At 50.4% G+C, this 22,024-nt stretch overlaps 1 protein-coding gene across 1 annotated transcript in view; it reads left to right on the forward strand.

Moving 5' to 3' along the window:
- The first annotated feature begins 1,416 nt into the window (after positions 1-1,416).
- The window catches only part of LOC119968621 (homeobox protein PKNOX1-like), a 58,088-nt gene continuing 37,480 nt past the window's right edge, over positions 1,417-22,024 (forward strand). Inside the window, exons 1-2 of the mRNA XM_038801242.1 lie at positions 1,417-1,566; positions 11,808-11,884. Of these exons, the coding sequence (XP_038657170.1) occupies positions 1,417-1,566; positions 11,808-11,884 (227 nt within the window). The remainder of the gene's footprint in view (positions 1,567-11,807; positions 11,885-22,024) is intronic.

Genomic DNA, 22,024 nt, shown 5'->3' on the forward strand with positions numbered 1-22,024 from the left:
CCTACCTGCAACAGTAGTGAACACGCCAACATTGAGGGCATTTAAAAATTTATTGGATAAGCATATGGATGATAAGGGCATAGTGTAGGTTAGATGGCCTTTAGATTTTTTTCCATGTCGGTGCAACATCGAGGGCCGAAGGGCCTGTACTGCGCTGTATCGTTCTATGTTCTATCTGTAGGGAGAGAAAACAGCTAACGTTTCGAGTCTGATGACTCTTTGTCAAAGCTAACAGACAGAGAAAGTGGGAAATATTTATACTGTGGAGTGAGAATGAAAGATGAGTCATAGCCACAGAAACCCAGGGAAACTGGATGCTAATGGCCACAGATACCAAGGGGAAAGAGTGTTAATGGCAGTCCCCAGAGAGGACAAAAGATGTGAAATGTCAAACAGCAGGGAAACTAACATCAGAGGATGAACTGTAGATGTGGGGGGAGGGGAAGGGGGAAGCAAAGAGGAGAAAGGTGCTGAAGATTGGGGGGGAAATTAAATGTATATTAAGTATGTATATTAGGAAAGAAAGAAATGGTAAAAGACAGTTAAAATGAAATGAAAACAAATGGGTCGAGGTGGGGCTGATCATCTGAAGTTGTTGAATTTGATCTTCAGGCCGGAAGGCTGTAGCGTGCCTAACCGGAAGATGAGATGTTGTTCCTCCAGTTTGCGTTGAGCTTCACTGGAACATTGCAGCAGGCCAAGAACAGACATGTGGGCATGGGAGCAGGGTCTTTTGTTAAAATGGCAAACAACAGGAAGGTCAGGATCCTGAATGTGCACAGACCAAAGGCACTCCACTGTGCTACCGTGTCGCCCTAACGATGTGTAGAGGAAGCAATCCTTTCATTTATCAGTTGGCCACTCATACTCTGGACTGTTTTAATTCTGGTTTAGCACAGAGCTAAATCGCTGGTTTTGAAAGCAGACCAAGGCAGGCCAGCAGCACGGTTCAATTCCCGTAACAGCCTCCCCGAACAGGCGCCGGAATGTGGTGACTAGGGGCTTTTCACAGTAACTTCATTTGAAGCCGACTTGTGACAATAAACAATTTTCATTTCATTTCATTTAATCAGCAGGTTCAGCTATGGTTGAGCTGTAAAGTTAATGTAAGTTATATATATTTTGGGAAAAACCTTCCCTCTACTTGCTTCTTAGGTGGCAAACTGCATTTCATTGTGTGGTTTCTGAATCATACAACACCGAAGCTCTCAAGTTCCACTCGTAGGTTTGTTCTGAGTTAGCTGACCTCCCATGGTCAGCAATGGGTTAATGATGTTTGTCTTTAGGTTGGAGAATTAGACAGGAAATGTGAGATAAGCTGGGACCAACTGTGGAATCACTGTGTACCCTTGCATGAAGAATGGCATCTTGAGTGAGGATATATATCCATATTTATATTGATGGACCTTTGACCAAATGTTTGTTTTTAATCAGCTTCAGCTGCAGTTAAATCAAGATGTGAATGTCTTGCATCAAGACAATGAGAATTCTCCAAAAAATAAACGCGGAGTCTTGCCAAAGCAAGCTACTAATATCATGAGGTCCTGGCTGTTCCAGCACATTGCGGTGAGTATCACATGTCAGGGTGACAGCTGCAAGAAACCTCCTGTTTTCAATTTGTTACACTCATTTGGACAGATTCTTTTTTATTTTTTGTGTTCAATTGCTTTTTTTTGTGGACTGGTGTGACATTTAATATCATCAAACTGCTCACATGATAAACATTTCCAGTTGCGTGACTAATTGTGGACAGTGTCACATGCTTGATTGAGCAAATATTCCATTGTTTGGTTGTGAAGATCACCTTGTTCCATTGGCACAACTTGACCAGCAAGATTTTGTCTTAGGTGCTTTAAAAATTAATGAAAATAATAATAATATTTTGATTGTCACAAATAAGCCTATATTAACACTGCAATGAAGTTACTGTGAAAATCCCCTAGTCGCCACATTCCAGCGCCTGTTCGGGTACACAGAGGGAAAATTCAGAATGTCCAATTCACCTAACAGCACGTCTTTCGGGACTTGTGGGAGGAAACCGGAGCACCCGGAGGGAACCCACGCAGACACATTGCTCTAGTCTATGTGTACACTCACCCCCGCCCCCCCACACACACACACACACACACACACACACAAACTTCTCTCCTGCCTCCAAATGCTGTATCAATCCTTTTGCAATCAGTTGATAAGTGATCAGATTACTTACCCATAATACCAACATGACAGAAACGACTCTATCCCATGGTTTTATGCTCCAGGCAACATTGCAGTCCAGCAAACTGAATTGGGAGGCGAAAAGATCCCTCTGGCTTTACTCTGAAGCTTCTACGGAGTGTTCAGGAGATTAATTTTTAATTTTAGGGCTCCAGGATAATCTATGGGCCTTAGCAACCTGAGTACAATCCATGGGTCCACATTCCACATCCATACAAACTACGTATGAAGGATGAACACTTGTGTGGGGAATGGCAGAAACTGAAATGATGCTGCAAGACTTCAGGCTTCATATTCACGTCCAAAATCCGATTGACCAAGATTCTGCTGGAACCTATTCCCCAGAGCAACTAATCAGCGTCACAAATACCTGGTGAGAACAGACCTGGAGTTATGGACACCACACCATCGGAAAGATATATTGGCGTGCAGGGAGTGCAAAATAGCCTTACCAAAATGAGACCTGTAAGCCAAGAGTTAAATTACGAACAGAGGTTGCACACACTGGGGTTAAATTCCCTGGAATTTAGAAAGTTAAGGGGTGATTTGATCAAAGTTTTCAAGATACGAAGGAGAGAGGGCAGCACGGTGGCACAGTGGTTAGCACTGCTGCCTCAAGGCGCCGAGGACCCAGGTTCGAACCCAGCCCGGGTCACTGCCCGTGTGGAGTTTGCACATTCTCCCCGTGTCATCCCAAAGATGTGCAGGGTAGATGGATTAGCCACGCTAAATTGCCACTTAATTTTTAAAAAATACAAAGAGCAGCAGCATAGGGTGTCCTAGGCTCAACCACCTTCAGCTGCTTCATCAATAACCTCCTTCCATCATAAGGTCAGAAGTGGGGATGTTTGCTGATGACGGCACAATGTTCAGCACCATTCGCGACTCCTCAGATAATGAAGCAGTCCCTGTCCAAATGCAGCAAGACCTGGACAATATCCAGGCTTGGGGCTGACAAGTGGCAAGTTACTTTCACGCCACACAAGTGCCAGGCAATGACCATCTCCTACAAGAGAGGATCTAACCATCGCCCCTCGACACTCAATGGCATTACCATCACTGAATCCCCCACAATCAACATCCTGGGGGAGGTTACCATTGACCAGAAACTGAACTGGACCCAGCCACATTAATACTGTGGCTACCAGGGTAGGTCAAAGGCTAGGAATCCTACGGTGAGTAACTCACCTCTTGAACCCCCAAAGCCTGTCCACCATCTACAAGGCACAAGTTAGGAGTGTGATGAAATACTCTCCACTTGCCTGGATGAGTGCAGCTTCAACAACACTCAAGAAGCTCCACACCATCCAGGACAAAGCAGCCCCGCTTGATTGCTCCTCCTTCCACAAACATTCAAACCCTCCACCACCGATGAACAGTGGCAGCTGTGTGTACCATCTACAAGATGCATTGCAGTAATTCACCAATGTTCCTTCGGCAGCACCTTCGAAATCCACGATCGCTGCCATCTAGAAGGACAAGAGCAGCAGGTACCTGGGAACCCCTCCAAGTCACTCCACCATCATGATTTGGAAATATATCACTGTTCCTTCACTGTCACTGGGACAAAATCCTGGAACTCCCTCCCTAACAGCAGAGTGGGTGTACCTACAATTGAAGGACTGCAGCGGTTCAAGAAGGTTCACCACCACCTTTTGAAGGGCAACTAGGGATGGGCAATAAATACTTGCCTAACCAGCGACGCCTGTAAATGAATTTTAAAAAAAGATTGGGAGAAAGTATTTGCGCTAATTGGCAACCCGAGGGTTAGAGAGCCTTCTGTTAGGAGCTCTGTTCCACAAATGGCACCTGATGCCAGATTAATTGTTCATTTTAAGGATGCAATTGACACATTTTTGTTCTCCAACGAGATTAAGGGATAGAAGGCATATCAGGTGGAAAATCAGCCACGATCTGACTTAATGGGGGGGACATCCTGGATGATGTGGGATCTGTATGGGTGAAGCTACGGAACACCAAAGGGCAAAAATATCAGTGAGAGTTGAGTACAGACCACCAAACAGTAGTTGTGAGGTTGGGGATGGTATCAAACAGGAAATTAGAAATGCGTGCAGTAAGGGTACGGATGTTATTAAGGGCGTCTTCAATCTGCATATTGATTGGGCTAATCAAACTGGTAGCAGTGCGATTGAGGAGGATTTTCTGGAATGTATAAGGGATGGTTTTCTCGACCAATATGTTGAAGAACCAACTGGAGAACAGACCATCGTAGACTGGGTATTCTGCAATGAGAGAGGATTAATTTGCAACATTGTTGTGCAAGATACTTTAGGGGAGTGAACATAATAATATGGTACAATTCTTTATTAAGATAGAGATTGACACAGTTAAGTCTGAGACAAGGGTCCTGAAGTTAAAGGAAGCTAGCTTTGATGGTACGAGATTTCATCGGCTAGGATAAGCTGGCAAAGGACACATAAGGGATTGACGGTGGATAGGCAATGGCAGACATTTAAAGAACACTAATTGCCTCCAGAGTAAGACAGGGAAGGTGGCTCAACCATGGCTAACAAGGGAAATCAGGGATAGTGTTAAAGCCAGAGAGGAGGCAAATAAATTGGTCAGAAAAAGCAGCCAGCCTGAGGACTGGGATAAATTTAAAATTCAGCAGAGGAGGACAAAGGGTTTAATTCAGAAGGAGAAAATAGAATACGAGAGGAAGCTTGCAGAAAACATAAAATCTGACTGCAAAAGCTTCTGTAGATATGTGAAGAGAAAAAGACTGGTGAAGACAAATGTCGGTCCCGTACAGTTAGAATCAGGAGAATTCATGATGGGCAATAAAGAGTTGGCAGGCCAGTTGAACAATTACTTTGGATCTGTCTTCATTAGGGAGCACACAAATAACCTTCCGGAAATACTAGGGAACAGAGGGTCAGCATGAAGGAGGAACTGAAGGAAATTGTATTGGGGAAATTGATGGGATTAAATCCCGATAAATCCCCAGGGCCTGGAGCTCTGCATCCCAGATACTTAAGGAAGTGGCCCGAGAAATAGTGGATGCATTGGGTGATCATTTTCCAAAATTCTACAGACTCTGGAAGAGTTCCAATGGATTGGAAGGTAGCTAATGTAACCCCATTTTTTAAAAAGAAGGGAGTGGGGAAACGGACAATTACAGACCGGTTAGCCTGACATTGGTGGTGGGAAAGTGCTGGAGTCAATTATTAAGGATGAAATAACTGAGCATTTGGAAAGCGGGGACAGGATTGGTCCGAGTCAACACAGATTCACGAAAGGGTTGACAAATCTTCTGGAATTGTATGAGAATGTGAACAGGGGTGAACCAGTGGATGTTGTGTATCTGGACTTTCAAAGGGCTTTTGAAAAGGTCCCACACAAGTGATTTGTGAGCAAAATTAAAGCTCATGGTATTGGGGGAAATGTATTGACATGGATAGAGAACTGTTGGCAGACAGGAAGCAGAGAGTGGGAATAAACGGGTCCTTTTCAGAGTGGCAGGCAGTGACACTAGTGGGGTACGCAGGGTTCAGTGCTGGGACCCCAGCTGTTCACAATATACATTAATGATTTGGACGAAGGAGTTGCAATATCTCCAAATTTGCAGAAAACACTAAGCTGTATTCTGTGAGGAGGATGCAGAGAGGCTGCAGGGTGACTTGGACAGGCTGGCTGAGTGGGCAAATACTTGGCAAATGCAATATAATGTGGGTAAAAGTGAGGTTATCCAGTTTGGTGGCAATAACAGGAAACAGATTATCTGAATGGTGGCAGTTTATGAAAAGGGAAAGTGCAACAAGACCTGGGTGTCACGGTGGTACAGTCGCTGAAGGTTGGCATGCAGTGCAGTAGGCAGTGAGGAAAGCTAATGCCATATGGCCTTCGTAGTGAGAGGATTTGAGTATGGAGAGTAGGGATGTCTTGCTGCAGTTATACAGGGCCTTGGTGAGGCCACATCTTGAGTATTGTGACAGTTTTTGTCCCCTAGTTTGAGGAAGGACATTCTTGCTATTCAGGGTGTCCAGCGAAGGTTCACCAGTCTAATCCCCGGGATGGCAGGACTGATATATCAAGAAAGACTGGATCGACTGGGCTAGTACATAGAACATAGAACATTACAGCGCAGTACAGGCCCTTCGGCCCACGATGTTGCACCGTCCTGTGAAACCCCTCTAAAGTTCCTCTACACTATTCCCTTATCGTCCACTACTGTTGCAGGCAGGGCATTCCACGCCCTTACTACTCTCTGAGTAAAGAACCTACCTCTGACATCTGTCCTATATCTATCTCCCCTCAATTTAAAGCTATGTCCCCTCGTGCTGGACATCACCATCCGAGGAAAAAGGCTCTCAATGTCCACCCTATCTAATCCTCTGATCATCTTGTATGCCTCAATTAAGTCACCTCTTAACCTTCTCTCTAACGAAAACAGCCTCAAGTCCTTCAGCCTTTCCTCATATGATCTTCCCTCCATACCAGGCAACATTCTTGTAAATCTCCTCTGTACCCTTTCCAATGCTTCCACATCCTTCCTATAATGTGGCGACCAGAACTGCACACAATACTCCAAATGCGGCCACACCAGAGTTTTGTACAACTGCAACATGACCTCATGGCTCCGAAACTCAATTCCTCTACCAATAAAAGCTAACACACTGTACGCCTTCTTAACAACCCTCTCAACCTGGGTGGCAACTTTCAGGGATCTATGGACATGGACACCGAGATCTCTCTGCTCGTCCACACTACCAAGAATCTTACCATTAGCCCAGTACTCTGCCTTTCTGTTATTCCTTCCAAAATGAATCACCTCACACTTTTCTGCATTAAACTCCATTTGCCACCTGTCAGCCCAGCTCTGCAGCTTATCTATGTCCCTCTGTAACTTGTAACATCCTTCTGCACTGTCCACAACTCCACCGACTTTAGTGTCATCTGCAAATTTACTCACCCATCCTTCTACGCCCTCCTCCAGGTCATTTATAAAAAGGACAAACAGCAACGGCCCCAACACAGATCCTTGTGGCACACCACTAGTAACTGGACACCAGTCAGGGCATTTCCCATCAACCACCACTCTTTGTCTTCTATCAGCTAGCCAATTTCTGATCCAAACTGCTAAATCACCCTGAATCCCGTGCCTCTGTATTTTCTGCAATAGCCTACCGTGGGGAACCTTATCAAACGCTTTACTGAAATCCATATACACCACATCAACTGCTTTACCCTCATCCACCTGTTTGGTCACCTTCTCGAAGAACTCAATGAGGTTTGTGAGGCACGACCTACCCTTCACAAAACCATGTTGACTATCTCTAATCAAATTATTCCTTTGCAGATGATTATACATCCTATCTCTTATAAACCTTTCCAAGACTTTTCCCACAACAGAAGTAAGGCTCACTGGCCTATAGTTACCGGGGTTATCTCTACTCCCCTTCTTGTACAAGGGGACAACATTTGCTATCCTCCAGTCCTCTGGCACTATTCCTGTAGACAAAGATGACTTAAAGATCAAAGCCAAAGGCTCAGCAATTTCCTCCCTAGCTTCCCAGGGAATCCTAGGATAAATCCCATCCGGCCCAGGGGACTTATCTATTTTCACACTTTCCAGAATCGCTAACACCTTCTCCTTATGAACCTCAAGCCCTTCTAGTCTAGTAGCCTGTATCTCAGTATTCTCCTCGACAACTTTGTCTTTTTCCTGTGTGAATACGGACGAAAAAATATTAATTTAGCACCTCTCCTATCTCCTCGGACTCTACGCACAACTTCCCACTACTGTCCTTGACTGGCCCTACTCTTACCTTAGTCATTATTTTATTCCTGACATACCTATAGAAAGCTTTAGGGTTATCCTTGATCCTACCTGCCAAAGACTTCTCATGTCCTCACTTGGCTCTTCTTAGCTCTCCAGTATGAAATGAAAATCGCTTATTGTCACGAGTAGGCTTCAATGAAGTTACTGTGAAAAGCCCCTAGTCGCCACATTCCGGCGCCTGTCCGGGGAGGCTGGTACGGGAATCGAACCGTGCTGCTGGACTGCTTGGTCTGCTTTAAAAGCCAGCGATTTAGCCTGGTGAGCTAAACCAGCCCCTACTCACTGGAGTTTAGAAGAATGAGAGGGGATCTCATAGAAACATATCAAATCCTGATGGGGCTGGACAGGCTCAATGTGAGAAGAATGTTCCTGATGTTGGGGACGTCCAGAACTAGGGGTCACAGCCTCAGAATAAGGGGTCAGCCATTCAGGACTGAGATGAGGAAGAACTTCTTCTCTCAGAGAGTTGTGAACTTGTGGAATTCTCCACCACAGAAAGCTGTTGGGGCCAGTTTGTTGGATATGTTCAAGAGGGAGCTGGACGTGGTCCTTACAGCTAAAGGGATCAAGGGTTATGGAGAGAAAGTGGGAGTGGGTACTGAATTTGCATGATCAGCCATGATCATATTGAATGGTGGTGAGGGGGTACGGGAGAGAATGAGGCAGTAGGGATAGAGAGGGAAAGGGGTAGAGCGAGAGAGGAGAGGGAATGTTGAGAGAGAGGATGAAGAAGAGAAGAAAAAGAAAGGAGGAGAGAGAGGGGGGGAAGTGAGTGAGAGGGAGGAGCAGGCAGAGAGGGGAGGGAGTGGCAGAGAGAGTGAAAGGTGGAAATGGGAGAGAGGGGAGTGGAGGTGGGCAGGGGACAGAGCAGTAACATCATTGCAGTGATAATGTAAGCCTACTTGTGACAATAAATATTATTATTATTATTAGATCATAGCAGCATAGGAATTAGGAGCAGGAATGGCCATTCAGCCAATCGAACCTGCTCTCCTGTTCACCAAGACCATGGCTAATCTAATTGTAACCTCAACCCTATATAGCTGCCGACCCCCGATAACCTTCCACCCCCTTGTTTTTTTTTTCTTAAATTTTGAAGTACCCAATTCTTTTCTTTCCAATTGAGGGGCAATTTAGCATGACCAATCCACTTACCCTGCTCATGTTTGGGATGTGGGTGAGACCCACGCAGACACAGGGAGAATGTGTAAATCCCACATGGACAGTGACCCGGGGCCGGTACCGAACCCGGGTCCTCGGCACCATGAGGCAGAATTGCTAACCACACTGCACCAGAGGCCCTGCCTTCACTCCCTTAATCATGAATCTATCTAGTTCTGCCTTAAAAATATTCAGAAACTCTGCTTTTTAAGCCAGCATGGTAACAGAGAGGTTAGCACAGTTGCTTCACAGCTCCAGGGTCCCAGGTTCGATTCTTGGCTTGGGTCACTGTCTGTGCAGAGTCTGCACGTTCTCCCCGTTTCTGCGTGGGTTTCCTCCGGGTGCTCCGGTTTCCTCCCACCGTCCAAAGACGTGCATGTTAGATGGATTGGCCATGATAAATTGCCCTTCGTGTCCAAAAAGGTTAGGTGGGGTTACTGGGCTACAGGGATAGGGAGGGTGGAGGCCCGGGGTAGGGTGCTCTTTCCAAGAGCCGGTGCAAACTCGATTGGCCGAATGGCCTCCTTCTGCACTGTAAATTCTATGATTTTGAGAGAGTTCTAAAGACTTACAAAAGCTTTTCCCATTATATGTAGGGACAAGGGGAAACAGATTTAAGATTTTGGGCAAGAGATGCAGAGGGAGATGTGAGGAATTACCCAGCGAGTGGTAATGACCTGAAACTTGGTGCCCACGAGATTGGTGGAAGCTGGGACAGTCAATCATTTCAAAAGAAAATAGGCAGCCCCTTGAGAAGTAAAGTTGCAGGACTACAAGGATATAGCAGGCGAATGGGACTGAGCGGATTGCTCTCGAGAGAGCTTTCTTGGACTCGATGGGCTTATTCTGACCCTTAACCAGACCCTGAATGTTTGGTACAGCACAGAATAGGCCCTTCGGCCCTCGATGTTGTGCCGAGCATTGTCCGAAACCAAGATCAAGCTATCTTGTTCCTCTTGACAAGACGTTCAACCTCTTTTGTGAACCATGGTTCCCTCACACGGCCATTTCCTCCCTGCCTGACAGGGACATACCTATCAAGGACACGCAGTATTTGTTCCTTGAACAAGCTCCACTTTTCATTTGTGCCTTTCCCTGACAGTTTCTGTTCCCATTTTATGCTCCCTAATTCTTGCCTAATCGCATCATAATTACCCCTCTCCCAATTATAAACCTTGCCCTGCCGTATGGCCCTATCCCTCTCCACTGCAATAGTCAAAGGGACCAATCATTTTGTTTAGAAGTAGACAAAGTTTGACACTTGCTAAGAGAATAAGCCACACAATTCCAAAGGTTTTGAACAAACAAAAATAAAGTTTACCGTGCAAGGTTAGAGAGATAAAACAATTTGCAATACCTATCTTATAACCCAACATTCAAGGTTAATATGAGTCATGTATGAATTAACAGACATACTGTGGTTGAACACATCACATAATACACTAAATGGTAGATGTGATTAAGATTGAGTGCACGGGTTTCTTAAAACACACCCAGTCATCAGTAACCACTGAGAGTCAACCAATCTCACTAAAACTCTGTTCATCTCTCACCATGTGGAGATGCCGGCGTTGGACTGGGGTGGGCACAGTAAGAAGTCTTACAACACCAGGTTAAAGTCCAACATGTTTGTTTGGAATCACTAGCTTTCGGAGCACTGCTCCTTCCTCAGGTGAATGAAGAGGTATGTTCCAGAAACATATATATAGACAAAGTCAAAGATACAAAATGCTAATGATTTGAAACAAACGTGTTGGACTTTAACCTGGTGGTGTAAGACGTCTTACTCTATATCTCTCACGAGGAATTCCAGTCTTCAACTCCGAAGATCACGCCTTTGAATTCTCTCCAGATGCCTTTCCAACAGTGCCCTCTTCACAGACTTTCAGTTTTGTCTCCCGAGATTCCGTTCCCCTGGACTCCCAAGTATATACTCGCATACAAAGCCACAAGCACAGCTTTAGCTTTTCAGCCACACCAAGCAGAATACCAATGTTGCAAAGGGATACCTTTCCCCTAACGTCCTCAACATGGTGTACCAACCTTTTGCTGCCTTCTATGATTTTCAGAGCTTCCCTGAACTCTCTTTGATTATCAGGGCTTCCTTTGAACCCTCTTCGATCACTGGGGTTTCTTCTGAACCCTCTTTGATTACTGGGGTTTCTTCTGAACCCTCGTCAATTACCAGGGCTTCCTCAAACCCTCTTTGATTATCAAGACTTCCTCTGAACCATCCTCAATCACCGGGGTTTCTTCTGACCCCTCTTCGATTACCAGGACTGAGATGAGTAGGTAAGTGTGATTCACAACATGTTGAATGACTTCCTTCTACGCAGCCATTGTTCTATAGATGCAAGGTATTGTTGTTGTGTATAAATTGTCTTGCTTTGTGCGTTGCGGTTATTCGATCGTACAGATAAATATGTCTTTTGAAGAGGGAGTGTCAGAGTTTAAAGTTCTGAGTCAAGATAGTAATATTTGTAAAAGCTAATTTTAACGAGACTCTAGATGGTTGAATTGAAAATCATTTTTTTTTGTGGAAATTTGCTGTTACTGAAAAATATTTGTTGTATCTGTGGCCTGGAGCAAAGCTGCCCCTAACTCAACAGCTGTTTCCTGTCCCCAGCATCCTTACCCTACAGAAGATGAGAAAAGGCAAATAGCAGGTCAAACTAATCTCACCCTCCTCCAGGTCAACAACTGGTGAGTGATCATTATCATCACTTCTCTGAGCTCCGTTGTGTAGACATTAATTAAAAATTTACACTTCCTGATCCTTGTTTACAAACCTTTGCAAGCACAGATCAATTAACGAATGCCACACCCGAGAATGGGAGCATCACACCCAGCCGTGACCCTCTCAGTTTTGAAGCCCCTCAGGAGGTAGGCAGCTGATCTGAGGTAGTGGGGGAGCTATGCCAGGAAACGAGGAGCGGGTGGTTGAAGGAAGGTTTCTGGTTGAGATGCCTTGTAGGGAGGTGGGACAGTGGTGTTGGGGAGGTGGAGTAGTGAGTTTGCCAGGGGCAGTGCTGGGGGTTGGGGCAGTGCGGTGTGTCGGGCGGGTGGAGGAAACAGGGCAGAGCAAGAGTTGTGGGGGAGGGGGACTGAGGCAGGATGGTGGGGAGGTGGGCGGCACGGTGGTGCAGTAGTTAGCACGTCTGCCTCACGTTGCCGAAGACCTGGCTTTCATGCCGGTCACTGTCCATGTGGAGTTTGCACGTTCTCCCCGTGTCTGCGTGGGTCTCACCCCCACAGCCCAAAGATGTGCAGAGTAGGTGGATTGGCCACGCTGAATTGCCCCTTAATTGGAAAAAATGAATTGAGTACTCTAAATTTCTTTTTTTTTAATGTTATAGGATGGGTTGGGTGGGGGGCAGGGCGGTGTACCCAAGGTAATGTGGAGAGCATGGCAGGATCCTGGGAATGGGGTGGAGGGCAGGATGTTGGGGGAAAGCGGCATTCCTATGAAACAGGAAAGCAGGAGATTGGGAGCTTTAAAAAAGTCACGCTTTGACTTTTTTTCACCGGACGCGATCAGCGTCACAGTGAAACAGTCTGGGAACAGTGTCCTCACAGTCAGCGTCACAGTGAAGCAGTCTGGGAACAGTGTCCTCACAGTCAGCGTCACAGTGAAGCAGTCTGGGAACAGTGTCCTCACAGTCAGCGTCACAGTGAAGCAGTCTGGGAACGGTGTCCTCACAGTCAGTGTCACAGTGAAGCAGTCTGGGAACGGTGTCCTCGCAGCGTCACAGTGAAGCAGCCTGGGAACGGTGTCCTCACAGTCAGCGTCACAGTGAAGCAGTCTGGGAACAGTGTCCTCACAGTGTCACAGTGAAGCAGTCTGGGACCAGTGTCCTCGCAGTGTCACAGTGAAGCAGTCTGGGAACAGTGTCCTCGCAGTCAGCGTCACAGTGAAGCAGTCTGGGAACGGTGCCCTCGCAGTCAGCGTCACAGTGAAGCAGTCTGGGAACAGTGTCCTCGCAGTCAGCGTCACAGTGAAGCAGTCTGGGAACAGTGTCCTCGCAGTCAGCGTCACAGTGAAGCAGTCTGGGAACGGTGTCCTCGCAGTGTCACAGTGAAGCAGTCTGGGAACAGTGTCCTCACAGTGTCACAGTGAAGCAGTCTGGGAACAGTGTCCTCGCAGTGTCACAGTGAAGCAGTCTGGGAACGGTGTCCTCACAGTCAGCGTCACAGTTAAGCAGTCTGGGAACGGTGTCCTGTAGTCAGCGTCATAGTGAATCAGTCTGGGAACGGTGTCCTCGCAGTCAGCGTCACAGTGAAGCAGTCGGGGAACGGTGTCCTCGCAGCCAGCGTCACAGTGAAGCAGTCTGGGAACGGTGTCCTCACAGTGTCACAGTGAAGCAGTCTGGGAACAGTGTCCTCGCAGTGTCATAGTGAAGCAGTCTGGGAACAGTGTCCTCGCAGTCAGCGTCACAGTGAAGCAGTCTGGGAACAGTGTCCTCACAGTGTCACAGTGAAGCAGTCTGGGAACAGTGTCCTCGCAGTCAGCGTCACAGTGAAGCAGTCTGGGAACAGTGTCCTCACAGTGTCACAGTGAAGCAGTCTGGGAACAGTGTCCTCACAGTGTCACAGTGAAGCAGTCTGGGAACAGTGTCCTCGCAGTGTCACAGTGAAGCAGTCTGGGAACAGTGTCCTCACAGTCAGCGTCACAGTTAAGCAGTCTGGGAACGGTGTCCTGTAGTCAGCGTCACAGTGAAGCAGTCTGGGAACGGTGTCCTCGCAGTCAGCGTCACAGTGAAGCAGTCTGGGAACGGTGTCCTCGCAGTCAGCGTCACAGTGAAGCAGTCTGGGAACGGTGTCCTCGCAGTCAGCGTCACAGTGAAGCAGTCTGGGAACGGTGTCCTCGCAGTCAGCGTCACAGTGAAGCAGTCTGGGAACGGTGTCCTCGCAGTCAGTGTCACAGTGAAGCAGTCTGGGAACTGTGTCCCTCCAGTCAGCGTCACAGTGAAGCAGTCTGGGAACGGTGTCCTCGCAGTCAGCGTCACAGTGAAGCAGTCTGGAACGGTGTCCTCGCAGTCAGCGTCACAGTGAAGCAGTCTGGGAACGGTGTCCTCGCAGTCAGTGTCACAGTGAAGCAGTCTGGGAACGGTGTCCTCGCAGTCAGCGTCACAGTGAAGCAGTCTGGGAACGGTGTCTCGCAGTCAGCGTCACAGTGAAGCAGTCTGGGAACGGTGTCCTCGCAGTCAGCGTCACAGTGAAGCAGTCTGGGAACAGTGTCCTCGCAGTCAGCGTCACAGTGAAGCAGTCTGGGAACGGTGTCCTCGCAGTCAGCGTCACAGTGAAGCAGCCTGGGAACGGTGTCCTCGCAGTCAGCGTCACAGTGAAGCAGTCTGGGAACGGTGTCCTCGCAGTGTCACAGTGAAACAGTCTGGGAACAGTGCCTTCGCAGCGTCACAGTGAAGTAGCTTGGGAACCGTGTCCTCACAGTCAGCGACACAGTGAAGCAGTCGGGGAACTGTGTCCTCGCAGTCAGCATGACAGTGAAGCAGTCTGGGAACAGTGTCCTCGCAGTCAGTGTCACAGTGAAGTAGTCTGGGAACAGTGTCCTCGCAGTCAGCGTCACAGTGAAGCAGTCTGGGAACAGTGTCCTCGCAGTCAGTGTCACAGTGAAGCAGTCTGGGAACAGTGTCCTCGCAGTCAATGTCACAGTGAAGCAGTCTGGGAACGGTGTCCTCACAGTCAGTGTCACAGTGAAGCAGTCTGGGAACGGTGTCCTTGCAGCGTCACAATGAAGCAGTCTGGGAACGGTGTCCTCGCAGTCAGCGTCACAGTGAAGCAGTCTGGGAACGGTGTACTGACAGTCAGCGTCACAGTGAAGCAGTCTGGGAACAGTGTCCTCACAGCGTCACAGTGAAGCAGTCTGGGAACAGTGTCCTCACAGTCAGCGTCACAGTGAAGCAGTCTGGGAACGGTGTCCTGCAGTCAGCGTCACAGTGAAGCAGTCTGGGAACGGTGTCCTCGCAGTCAGCGTCACAGTGAAGCAGCCTGGGAACGGTGTCCTCGCAGTCAGCGTCACAGTGAAGCAGTCTGGGAACGGTGTCCTCGCTGTGTCACAGTGAAACAGTCTGGGAACAGTGCCTTCGCAGCGTCACAGTGAAGTAGCTTGGGAACCGTGTCCTCACAGTCAGCGACACAGTGAAGCAGTCTGGGAACGCTGTCCTCACAGTCAGCGACACAGTGAAGCAGTCGGGGAACTGTGTCCTCGCAGTCAGCATGACAGTGAAGCAGTCTGGGAACGGTGTCCTCGCAGCGTCACAGTGAAGCAGTCTGGGAACGGTGTTCTCGCAGTCAGTGTCACAGTGAAGCAGTCTGGGAACGGTGTCCTCACAGTCAGCGTCACAGTGAAGCAGTCTGGGAACAGTGTCCTCGCAGTCAGTGTCACAGTGAAGCAGTCTGGGAACGGTGTCCTCGCAGCGTCACAGTGAAGCAGTCTGGGAACGGTGTTCTCGCAGTCAGTGTCACAGTGAAGCAGTCTGGGAACAGTGTCCTCGCAGTCAGTGTCACAGTGAAGCAGTCTGGGAACGGTGTCCTCACAGTCAGCGTCACAGTGAAGCAGTCTGGGAACAGTGTCCTCGCAGTCAGTGTCACAGTGAAGCAGTCTGGGAACGGTGTCCTCACAGCGTCACAGTGAAGCAGCCTGGGAACGGTGTCCTGACAGTCAGCGTCACAGTGAAGTAGTCTGGGAACAGTGTCCTCGCAGTCAGTGTCACAGTGAAGCAGTCTGGGAACGGTGTCCTTGCAGCGTCACAATGAAGCAGTCTGGGAACGGTGTACTGACAGTCAGCGTCACAGTGAAGCAGTCTGGGAACGGTGCCCTCGCAGTCAGCGTCACAGTGAAGCAGTCTGGGAACAGTGTCCTCGCAGTCAGTGTCACAGTGAAGCAGTCTGGGAACGGTGTCCTCACAGCATCACAGTGAAGCAGCCTGGGAACAGTGTCCTCGCAGTCAGCGTCACAGTGAAGCAGTCTGGGAACAGTGTCCTCACAGTCAGCGTCACAGTGAAGCAGTCTGGGAACGGTGTCCTCGCAATGTCACAGTGAAGCAGTCTGGGAACGGTGTCCTCGCAGTCAGCGTCACAGTGAAGCAGTCTGGGAACGGTGTCCTCGCAGTGTCACAGTGAAGCAGTCTGGGAACGGTGTCCTCGCAGTCAGCGTCACAGTGAAGCAGTCTGGGAACAGTGTCCTCGCAGTCAGCGTCACAGTGAAGCAGTCTGGGAACAGTGTCCTCGCAGTCAGCGTCACAGTGAAGCAGTCTGGGAACGGTGTCCTCGCAGTGTCACAGTGAAGCAGTCTGGGAACAGTGTCCTCGCAGTCAGCGTCACAGTGAAGCAGTCTAGGGAACAGTGTCCTCGCAGTCAGCGTCACAGTGAAGCATTCTGGGAACGGTGTGCTCGCAGTGTCACAGTGAAGCAGTCTGTGAACAGTGTCCTCGCAGTCAGCGTCACGGTGAAGCAGTCTGGGAACAGTGTCCTCGCAGTCAGCGTCACAGTGAAGCAGTCTGGGAACAGTGTCCTCGCAGTCAGTGTCACAGTGAATCAGTCTGGGAACAGTGTCCCCGCAGTCAGCGTCACAGTGAAGCAGTCTGGGAACGGTGTCCCCGCAGTCAGCGTCACAGTGAAGCAGTCTGGGAACGGTGTCCTCACAGTGAAGCAGTCTGGGAACGGTGTCCTCGCAGTCAGTGTCACAGTGAAGCAGTCTGGGAACGGTGTCCTCGCAGTCAGCGTCACAGTGAAGCAGTCTGGGAACGGTGTCCTCGCAGTCAGCGTCACAGTTAAGCAGTCTGGGAACGGTGTCCTGTAGTCAGCGTCATAGTGAGTCAGTCTGGGAACGGTGTCCTCGCAGTCAGCGTCACAGTGAAGCAGTCTGGGAACGGTGTCCTCGCAGTCAGCGTCACAGTGAAGCAGTCTGGGAACAGTGTCCTCGCAGTCAGTGTCACAGTGAAGCAGTCTGGGAACAGTGTCCTCGCAGTGTCACAGTGAAGCAGTCTGGGAACAGTGTCCTCGCAGTCAGGGTCACAGTGAAGCAGTCTGGGAACAGTGTCCTCACAGTGTCACAGTGAAGCAGTCTGGGAACAGTGTCCTCGCAGTGTCACAGTGAAGCAGTCTGGGAACAGTGTCCTCACAGTCAGCGTCACAGTTAAGCAGTCTGGGAATGGTGTCCTGTAGTCAGCGTCATAGTGAATCAGTCTGGGAACGGTGTCCTCGCAGTCAGCGTCACAGTGAAGCAGTCTGGGAACGGTGTCCTCGCAGTCAGTGTCACAGTGAAGCAGTCTGGGAACGGTGTCCCCGCAGTCAGCGTCACAGTGAAGCAGTCTGGGAACGGTGTCCTCGCAGTCAGCGTCACAGTGAAGCAGTCTGGGAACGGTGTCCTCGCAGTCAGCGTCACAGTGAAGCAGTCTGGGAACGGTGCCCTCGCAGCGTCACAGTGAAGCAATCTGGGAACAGTGTCCTCGCAGTCAGCAACACAGTGAAGCAGTCTGGGAACGGTGTCCTCGCAGCGTCACAGTGCAGCAGTCTGGGAACAGTGTCCTCACAGCGTCACAGTGAAGCAGTCTGGGAACGGTGTCCTCGCAGTCAGCGTCACAGTGAAGCAGTCTGGGAACGGTGTCCTCGCAGTCAGCGTCACAGTGAAGCAGTCTGGGAACGGTGTAGTCGCAGTCAGCGTCACAGTGAAGCAGACTGCGAACAGTGTCCTGCAGTCAGCGTCACAGTGAAGCAGTCTGGGAACGGTGTCCTCGCAGTCAGCGTCACAGTGAAGCAGCCTGGGAACGGTGTCCTCACAGTCAGCGTCACAGTGAAGCAGTCTGGGAACGGTGTCCTCGCTGTGTCACAGTGAAACAGTCTGGGAACAGTGCCTTCGCAGCGTCACAGTGAAGTAGCTTGGGAACCGTGTCCTCACAGTCAGCGACACAGTGAAGCAGTCTGGGAACGCTGTCCTCACAGTCAGCGTCACAGTGAAGCAGTCGGGGAACTGTGTCCTCGCAGTCAGCATGACAGTGAAGCAGTCTGGGAACGGTGTCCTCGCAGCGTCACAGTGAAGCAGTCTGGGAACGGTGTTCTCGCAGTCAGTGTCACAGTGAAGCACAGTGTCTTCGCAGTCAGCGTCACAGTGAAGCAGTCTGGGAACTGTGTCCTCACAGTCAGCGTCACAGTGAAGCAGTCTGGGAACGGTGTCCTCACAGTCAGCGTCACAGTGAAGCAGTCTGGGAACAGTGTCCTCGCAGTCAGCGTCACAGTGAAGCAGTCTGGGAACAGTGTCCTCGCAGTCAGCGTCACAGTGAAGCAGTCTGGGAACGGTGCCCTCACAGCGTCACAGTGAAGCAGTCTGGGAACAGTGTCCTCGCAGTCAGTGTCACAGTGAAGCAGTCTGGGAACGGTGTCCTTGCAGCGTCACAATGAAGCAGTCTGGGAACGGTGCCCTCGCAGTCAGCGTCACAGTGAAGCAGTCTGGGAACGGTGCCCTCGCAGTCAGCGTCACAGTGAAGCAGTCTGGGAACAGTGTCCTCGCAGTCAGTGTCACAGTGAAGCAGTCTGGGAACGGTGTCCTCACAGCATCACAGTGAAGCAGCCTGGGAACAGTGTCCTCGCAGTCAGCGTCACAGTGAAGCAGTCTGGGAACAGTGTCCTCACAGTCAGCGTCACAGTGAAGCAGTCTGGGAACGGTGTCCTCGCAATGTCACAGTGAAGCAGTCTGGGAACGGTGTCCTCGCAGTCAGCGTCACAGTGAAGCAGTCTGGGAACGGTGTCCTCGCAGTGTCACAGTGAAGCAGTCTGGGAACGGTGTCCTCGCAGTCAGCGTCACAGTGAAGCAGTCTGGGAACAGTGTCCTCGCAGTCAGCGTCACAGTGAAGCAGTCTGGGAACAGTGTCCTCGCAGTCAGCGTCACAGTGAAGCAGTCTGGGAACGGTGTCCTCGCAGTGTCACAGTGAAGCAGTCTGGGAACAGTGTCCTCGCAGTCAGCGTCACAGTGAAGCAGTCTGGGAACAGTGTCCTCGCAGTCAGCGTCACAGTGAAGCATTCTGGGAACGGTGTGCTCGCAGTGTCACAGTGAAGCAGTCTGTGAACAGTGTCCTCGCAGTCAGCGTCACGGTGAAGCAGTCTGGGAACAGTGTCCTCGCAGTCAGCGTCACAGTGAAGCAGTCTGGGAACAGTGTCCTCGCAGTCAGTGTCACAGTGAATCAGTCTGGGAACAGTGTCCCCGCAGTCAGCGTCACAGTGAAGCAGTCTGGGAACGGTGTGCTCACAGTCAGCGTCACAGTGAAGCAGTCTGGGAACGGTGAAGCAGTCTGGGAACGGTGTCCTCGCAGTCAGTGTCACAGTGAAGCAGTCTGGGAACGGTGTCCTGTAGTCAGCGTCACAGTGAAGCAGTCTGGGAACGGTGTCCTCGCAGTCAGCGTCACAGTGAAGCAGTCTGGGAACGGTGTCCTGTAGTCAGCGTCATAGTGAAGTCAGTCTGGGAACGGTGTCCTCGCAGTCAGCGTCACAGTGAAGCAGTCTGGGAACGGTGTCCTCGCAGTCAGCGTCACAGTGAAGCAGTCTGGGAACAGTGTCCTCGCAGTCAGTGTCACAGTGAAGCAGTCTGGGAACAGTGTCCTCGCAGTGTCACAGTGAAGCAGTCTGGGAACAGTGTCCTCGCAGTCAGTGTCACAGTGAAGCAGTCTGGGAACAGTGTCCTCGCAGTGTCACAGTGAAGCAGTCTGGGAACAGTGTCCTCGCAGTGTCACAGTGAAGCAGTCTGGGAACAGTGTCCTCACAGTCAGCGTCACAGTTAAGCAGTCTGGGAATGGTGTCCTGTAGTCAGCGTCATAGTGAAGCAGTCTGGGAACGGTGTCCCCGCAGTCAGCGTCACAGTGAAGCAGTCTGGGAACGGTGTCCTCGCAGTCAGCGTCACAGTGAAGCAGTCTGGGAACGGTGTCCTCGCAGTCAGCGTCACAGTGAAGCAGTCTGGGAACGGTGCCCTCGCAGCGTCACAGTGAAGCAGTCTGGGAACAGTGTCCTCGCAGTCAGCAACACAGTGAAGCAGTCTGGGAACGGTGTCCTCGCAGCGTCACAGTGAAGCAGTCTGGGAACAGTGTCCTCACAGCGTCACAGTGAAGCAGTCTGGGAACGGTGTCCTCGCAGTCAGCGTCACAGTGAAGCAGTCTGGGAACGGTGTCCTCGCAGTCAGCGTCACAGTGAAGCAGTCTGGGAACGGTGTAGTCGCAGTCAGCGTCACAGTGAAGCAGACTGCGAACAGTGGCCTGCAGTCAGCGTCACAGTGAAGCAGTCTGGGAACGGTGTCCTCGCAGTCAGCGTCACAGTGAAGCAGCCTGGGAACGGTGTCCTCACAGTCAGCGTCACAGTGAAGCAGTCTGGGAACGGTGTCCTCGCTGTGTCACAGTGAAACAGTCTGGGAACAGTGCCTTCGCAGCGTCACAGTGAAGTAGCTTGGGAACCGTGTCCTCACAGTCAGCGACACAGTGAAGCAGTCTGGGAACGCTGTCCTCACAGTCAGCGTCACAGTGAAGCAGTCGGGGAACTGTGTCCTCGCAGTCAGCATGACAGTGAAGCAGTCTGGAAACGGTGTCCTCGCAGCGTCACAGTGAAGCAGTCTGGGAACGGTGTTCTCGCAGTCAGTGTCACAGTGAAGCACAGTGTCTTCGCAGTCAGCGTCACAGTGAAGCAGTCTGGGAACTGTGTCCTCACAGTCAGCGTCACAGTGAAGCAGTCTGGGAACAGTGTCCTCGCAGTCAGCGTCACAGTGAAGCAGTCTGGGAACGGTGCCCTCACAGCGTCACAGTGAAGCAGTCTGGGAACAGTGTCCTCGCAGTCAGTGTCACAGTGAAGCAGTCTGGGAACGGTGTCCTCACAGCGTCACAGTGAAGCAGTCTGGGAACGGTGTCCTTGCAGCGTCACAATGAAGAAGTCTGGGAACGGTGTCCTGACAGTCAGCGTCACAGTGAAGCAGTCTGGGAATGGTGCCCTCGCAGTCAGCGTCACAGTGAAGCAGTCTGGGAACAGTGTCCTCGCAGTCAGTGTCACAGTGAAGCAGTCTGGGAACTGTGTCCTCACAGTCAGCGTCACAGTGAAGCAGTCTGGGAACGGTGTCCTCGCAGTCAGCGTCACAGTGAAGCAGTCTGGGAACAGTGTCCTCACAGTCAGCGTCACAGTTAAGCAGTCTGGGAATGGTGTCCTGTAGTCAGCGTCATATTTAATCAGTCTGGGAACGGTGTCCTCGCAGTCAGCGTCACAGTGAAGCAGTCTGGGAACGGTGTCCTCGCAGTCAGGTCACAGTGAAGCAGTCTGGGAACGGTGTCCTCGCAGTCAGCGTCACAGTGAAGCAGTCTGGGAACGGTGTCCTCGCAGTCAGCGTCACAGTGAAGCAGTCTGGGAACGGTGTCCTCGCAGTCAGCGTCACAGTGAAGCAGTCTGGGAACGGTGTCCTCGCAGCGTCACAGTGAAGCAGTCTGGGAACAGTGTCCTCGCAGTCAGCGTCACAGTGAAGCAGTCTGGGAACGGTGTCCTCGCAGTCAGCGTCACAGTGAAGCAGTCTGGGAACAGTGTCCTCACAGTCAGTCACAGTGAAGCAGTCTGGGAACAGTGTCCTCACAGTCAGCGTCACAGTGAAGCAGTCTGGGAACAGTGTCCTCACAGTGTCACAGTGAAGCAGTCTGGGAACAGTGTCCTCGCAGCGTCACAGTGAAGCAGTCTGGGAACGGTGTCCTCGCAGTCAGTGTCACAGTGAAGCAGTCTGGGAACGGTGTCCTCGCAGTCAGCGTCACAGTGAAGCAGTCTGGGAACAGTGTCCTCACAGTCAGCGTCACAGTGAAGCAGTCTGGGAACGGG

Source organism: Scyliorhinus canicula, chromosome 7 (assembly GCF_902713615.1).
Source record: "Scyliorhinus canicula chromosome 7, sScyCan1.1, whole genome shotgun sequence".
Taxonomy (NCBI): Eukaryota; Metazoa; Chordata; class Chondrichthyes; order Carcharhiniformes; family Scyliorhinidae; genus Scyliorhinus; species Scyliorhinus canicula.